The 6,066-nt window shown below is 47.3% G+C and overlaps 1 protein-coding gene across 4 annotated transcripts in view; it reads right to left on the bottom strand.

Moving 5' to 3' along the window:
* Positions 1 to 224: 224 nt before the first annotated feature.
* Positions 225 to 6,066, bottom strand: part of LOC123086018 (probable protein S-acyltransferase 23) — a 17,186-nt gene continuing 11,344 nt past the window's right edge. For 2 of the 4 annotated variants that reach the window (XM_044507721.1, XM_044507719.1), the window contains 5 exons: positions 2,172 to 2,246; positions 1,864 to 1,962; positions 1,216 to 1,294; positions 994 to 1,142; positions 225 to 648 (listed from right to left, as the gene is read on the bottom strand). In XM_044507721.1, coding sequence (XP_044363656.1) covers positions 463 to 648; positions 994 to 1,142; positions 1,216 to 1,294; positions 1,864 to 1,962; positions 2,172 to 2,246 — 588 coding nt within the window. In that variant the 3' untranslated portion in view covers positions 225 to 462. The remainder of the gene's footprint in view (positions 649 to 993; positions 1,143 to 1,215; positions 1,295 to 1,863; positions 1,963 to 2,171; positions 2,247 to 6,066) is intronic. The other 2 variants (XM_044507723.1, XM_044507722.1) reach the window with 1 other exon arrangement.

The raw sequence follows: 6,066 nt of genomic DNA, 5'->3' as shown, positions 1-6,066 counted from the left end.
CACTGCACATGTACCATGTACATAACAAGTCACGTTACAACTCAACATGATCATGCACCAAGGTCACCTCGTTGAGATGTGGTGCAGGAGATAACAGGCCTTCCCATTTCATCGACCCGGATTTGTGGGGAATCGCCGAACAATTTGCCCACACGCAGTAACAGTCTGCAAGCGATCAGAAAGGGCATTCTCAAGCCATTTATGATCACAATTTCCACACGTGATGAAGATGAGAATATTCTCAAGATCTAAATAAGGATGGATAGTCTAGCTTGGAGCTGTGTCAGGAAAATATGTATGTTGGTACTTCCTTCTGCTGTAAACGATACTCAAATTCCAGACCGTCAAATTTTACAACTGACACAACCATCGTCATCAACTCTATGCACAAAAATCATCCCATTTCTACACTTGCACCACCACAGCACATCCAGCCTGGTCTAGCAAGAAACCATAGCTTCACTATACTGTCTGTTGAAGGGTTGGCCATGCAGCCTCCTCGTCGTTGTTGTAGCCATTAACAAGAAAATAAACGCAGTTCTTCTGCCAGCCTTGGTTATAAGGATTCCTGAAGCGTCCATCAGGCCCACGAAGATAAGTGTAGCGCGACTGGTTTGCGGCCTCATTAGTTGTGAGATTCCTCGCTATCTGCATCAAACATGGCATGTAATGGGTAAGCACATGTTATGTAAAGCCTGACGGTGTTCCGTCTTGGGTCTTTCTAGCATATTGGGGACAAATGGGAGAATCAATATGGGACTGCTGAGTGATAAGCAGAGATTCTCTTGTGTCATGAACTATATAACAAGGTTGGAAGTGTTGCAGGCATAAAATACAAGTCTATGCACTTGTGCTTCTTTGCTATTCCCGTTGTAGAAAATGTCAGGCCATAGTAATAGAACAATGCATGCAAACCTAATGTGTGGAACAAGTCGGCGTGATAAACCAATATTGCAGCAAAGTCCTAAGCAATTAGTCAACAAGGCAGCTTACCATTACTGCTTGTGCCACCATCAAAATAAGAGCTCCAGTTAATAAGAAAATATCCATGAACATGAACAATACAGCACCAGGATGTTTTGTCACCATGAAGTGAGTCCACGACTCAGAAGATGAGAGTATAATGGGCTCCGTCCAAAGTCCTGTCGTCAGATGTCCATGAACTGTTACTACACTATTAAAAGAAATGAACGTATATTCACTATGTCTCCTTACTGTGGAATCCAACGGCAGCACCGAGAAGGGTTGTAGCTATCCCCATACAAAGAAACACCAAAAAGTCCCACTTATTTCTCTATAAACAAAACATATGTTAGTTATACGGAGATCCATAAGATCTGATGCAAAATACAGTTGAACATAAGGCATGCGTATTCTTTATTTTTAAGTTCAAAAGGAAGCACTTTAAATATCAACTGCAGTCAGATTTGAAAATGAATTCCATAGTCCCCAGCTATAGCAAAGTATATATAACATAATAAAGTGTTCTCTCAATAATTTCCAGAGTCTACGAATAAGAACAAGCAGCACGATGCACCAATGCACAAAATTAGTGCCCCCTATTTAGTCAATGGGACATTCCAAGAATATTTCCTGCTACAGCTGGAACAGCACGTCAGGGATTAATGCCCCTTTTGCTAAAGAGTACGGTACATTTGGCTCCATAACTTAAAATGAAGCATTTCATGAAACAATTGGATAATGGAAAAGCGCTAGCTAAGAGTAAAGTACATTATGGTTAACTTGAATAATTTGCAACTACCACTGGTACAGCCCGATGTGAAGTTTTCTATTCTAATAGAAGATAAGAGTAAAGTTGAAAACTTTAACTAGATTCAAACTCGACATATCCACATCTTATACCTTCCCAACACAATTTGATATCCAGGGGCAGTGATGGTCAAACTGTTCAACACACTGCTTACAAATTGGACAATGTTTGGAGCGCACAGGGCGAACTATCTGGTAAGTACAATTACTAAAAAATTAGTCTGGTAACAATAAGATGTAGTAGCATCAATGACATAAGAAAAACAATGGAGAACCTTATGTAGCTACGTTCACATGATATATTTTAAAAATAAAATGTCGTGTCAATATGAATATCCAAGAGAAAATAGTAAAAATGAAAAGTAAAGTGAAAATGGAAGTAAACTACAACATTATAATACCTTGCAAGTAGGGCATAGCTGAGACCAATTGCCTGTAAAAGTAGAGGAACTAAGATCAATCCCCATGAGTAGTTCCTGCAAGTATAACACAGCTCAGTAATGATGTTGAAGATATTGAAGAAAAGTCCCTAAGAATATGACGTAAGTGCTGAGTACAAAATATTCAGTACAGATGCTCACGTTACCAGAGAGAAATACAACTGAAAATAATCTACTTCTCAGATGGCATCTAGTGGTTGCTGCCCACAGCAGCCCTGCCAACCCATCGGCACGCCAAAATATTGGCGACCGATTCGACCACCAGCATCTCGTCCAGGAATCGGCTATCAAATGAACTGGAAAGAGACAATGGGCCTTGGCAAGCCAAAATTTTGGAGCCCAGCCAAACGGATACCAATACAGCGGTCAACGCCAAAAAATTGGCTGGGCAGCTCAGGGTAGCGATCCAAACAGACCCCTAGTGTCACGACCCAAGCTCCAGAGAGCGTAGTCGTGAGGAGGCTGTTGTGCCGTAGCGTGGAGAGGTGGGCAAGAGGGTTGGTGGAGGTGAACCTCTGTTTTCTGGTTTTCCTCAGCACTTAAGGTGTACACGGCTGTCCAGTATATGGACAACAGGTACTTGATTCCCAAGTTGGATCAGACCCTTTCCTAGCAAAACTTCTCCCATGTCAAGTTTGATCTACCCCGACCTCTCCTGACATTATCAGCACGTGTAACCATCCACTATGCACTGACACTTCGGGAGGCCTATTGTATATGCCCAAACCATCTCAGTTGATGTTGGACAAGCTTCTCTTCAATTGGTGCTACCTCAACTCTATCGCGTATATCATCTATCCGAACCGATCCTTGTGTGGCCACATGCGCATCTCTGCTACACTAACTGTTGGACATGCCGCCTTTTAATTAGCAGCACCATACAACATTGCAGGTCGAATCGCCGTCTTGTATGTTAAGAGTTATATTTTGTCCACCCATAGTGTATTTTCCCCGTTGTATAGGGGTTTCCTTGTATAGGGGTTTCCTGCATATTTACCACCTCTACATGTATATATACATATTGACCGTTGGCCCTCGGGAAATACAAGTTGCGTATATCCTAACATGGTATTAAAGCCCTAGTGTTTTTTTTTTCAAGCACAACTCGTGCTGAGATTCAATTTTGCGCCGTCCATCGCTGCTCCTCTTCTTCGCACCACCGCGTTACTGCTCCTCTTCCCCAATTGCGCCACCGTGCTACTGCTCCCTGTCCTTATCAACCCCTGCTGACGCCGCTCCATTGCAAACGACAGCCTGTCCAGCAGCCGCCTCTCAGATCGACTTACGCGAAGCCCACCTCCAGGCCGCCGGCTGAGTTAGAGAAGCCAGCCACAGCTGCCGCTTGTTGTGCAAGCTAGCTACGTTGCTCATGGGATCAGCCGCCGCCCGTACAAGCTAGCTGCATCTGCTAGTGGGATTCACACCTTTGCCCCTTTGGATCCAGCCCTACAGGTCAACGCCCCAGCAGCTTTGGCTTCCATCCTGCCTCGCCCCGTCGATCCAGCCCTACTATTTACAGGAGGTCACATGTTCTCCCAGACAGCCGCTACATGTCCATGCTGCGCTGCCTCCCGTGACTACGCATGCCCGCATTCGCGATCCGCGACGGTCGCCGATCTCCGAGCGTCGACCTCCCGTACAGGTCGACCTCGTGTTCCGTCGGCGTCCTGCCGCTGCATCATTCCATTGGGATTACATCTAGCCGGCGCCCTCCTATGTGATTCACATCTATTCGAGCCGGCTTGCTTCAGTAATATACTTTGACATTTTGCGGTATCTTATCGCAGGTCTTCTCCAAGTCAATGAACACCATATGCAGGTCCACATTTTGCTCCCTGTATCTCTCCGTAAGTTGTGTACCAAGAAAATGGCTTACATAGTCAACCTCTTAGGCATGAACCCGAACTGGTTTTAGGTCAAGCTTGTCAATCTTCTTAAGTGGTGCTCAATGACTCACCCATAGCTTCATTAGCTTAATTCCATGGTAATTAGCACAACTGTGAACATCCCCTCGTTCTTGAAGATTGGTACTAATATTCTCCACCTCCATTCTTCAGGCATCTTGTTTGACCAAAAATTGAGGTTGAAAAGCTTAGTTAGCCATACTATCGCAATGTCTCCAAATCCTCTCCACACCTCAATGGGGATACAATCAGGGCACATCGCCTTGCCTCCCTTCATTCTTTTTAAAGCCTCCCTGACCTCATACTCTTGGATCTGTCGAACAAAACTTCTCTTGGTATCATCAATGGAGTTGTCCAGCTCAATGGTAGAGCTCTCATTCCCTCCACCGAACAACTTGCCGAAGTATTCTCGCCATCTATACTTAATCTCCTCCTCCTTCACCACAAATCGATATGCTCCATCCTTGATGCATTTGACTTGGTTGACATCCTTCATCTTCCTCTCTCGGATCTTGGCCATCTTACAGATGTCCCTTTCGCCTTCTTTCGTGTTTAAACGCTGGTAGAGGTCCTCATACGCCTTACCCTCGTTTCACTCACAGCTCGCTTTGCAGTCTTCTCTGCCACCTTCTACTCTCTATTTTGTCTAGTACTCCTATCCAGGTGTAGGCATATGAAACAGCCTTTCTTCTCCTCAATAGCCTTGTCAACATCATCGTGTCACCACCAGATATCTTTAGCTTTGCTTCTACTTCCCCTGGTCACCCCATACTCCTCTGCAGACACATCCCGAACGCAAGTCGCCATCTTCATCCACATTGTTTGCATCACCTCCTTCCTCCCAAGAGCCCTCCTTAATAACCCTCTTGTTGAAAGCCTGAGTTGCCTCCCCCCTTAAGCTACCACCACTTCGTTCTAGCGACTTTCACGCGTTGATCCCATTGGACACGAATCTGAAAACGGAAGTCAGCCACCACAAGTTTGTGTTGTGGGACAACACTCTCTCCAGGTATCACCTTACAATCAAGGCAAGCAAGCTTGTCTTCACTTCTCAAGAGGACAAAATCAATTTGGCTAGAGTGTTGACCACTACTAAAAATTGGATTCTCTCTTCCTAAATAGTACTATAGTACTATGTACCAACTGCGATATCAGAAGCTCTGTTTGAGGATGGAGTTTGACGTCCGCTGGCACGTCTCCTTCGCGGCGGACCTTGCGTCCGCACGCACCGTCCACTTCACCATCCTCCTCCGCCGGGGAGCGCTCCGGATCGTGCTGATCGACGACAAGGGGGTGACGGTGGACGCACGTTACTTGCGCGAGGGGGAATCCATCGACATTGGCCAGGTCATCTCCTTCCCCTGCCACTTTGCTAGGGTCCGAGACCGTATTCCGACGAGCGACACGGGTGCGGGTACACGGGAACATGCGGCGCGTGGTGGCGTGCGCGGTGCACCGAGCCGCGTCCTGGACGGGCGGTGACGGGGCCCTGGGATTCTAGGGCCACATCCAGGCGCGAGTGGGGCGGCCGCCATTGATGCTCGACACGTGGACGGAGATCCGCGCGGCCATGGGATGCTTCAGGATGCCGTGGGTACAAAAGCCGCTCCCACTCCGATCCGTGACCTAGACGCCGCTCTATCTCACTTCTGGGAGACTCCGAGAAACCCTAGATCGAGATTCCCCTCCTCCTTCCTCTGGTGGGAGGGGAAGATTGGAGGCGACCACAGATCCTACGCAGCGGTGGTTTCTTCCAAGCCAAGCAAGCCGAGCGAGATGGAGAACCGCGGCGACCATGCCTTCCTCGGAAATCGTCGGGAGGGCTTTGGATCTGGGCGGATGGGGCGTGGAGCTGGTCGATTTGACCGAGGCGGTCGGGGCCGCTTCTCGTGGTCCAGGGAGGTCGACGGCGACGACTTCTCCACCAACAAGAAGACGGCGTCGGCATCGGA

The sequence above is a fragment of the Triticum aestivum genome, chromosome 4A (genome assembly GCF_018294505.1).
Source record: "Triticum aestivum cultivar Chinese Spring chromosome 4A, IWGSC CS RefSeq v2.1, whole genome shotgun sequence".
NCBI lineage: Eukaryota > Viridiplantae > Streptophyta > Magnoliopsida > Poales > Poaceae > Triticum > Triticum aestivum.
This window is presented reverse-complemented; position numbering and strand designations above follow the sequence as displayed.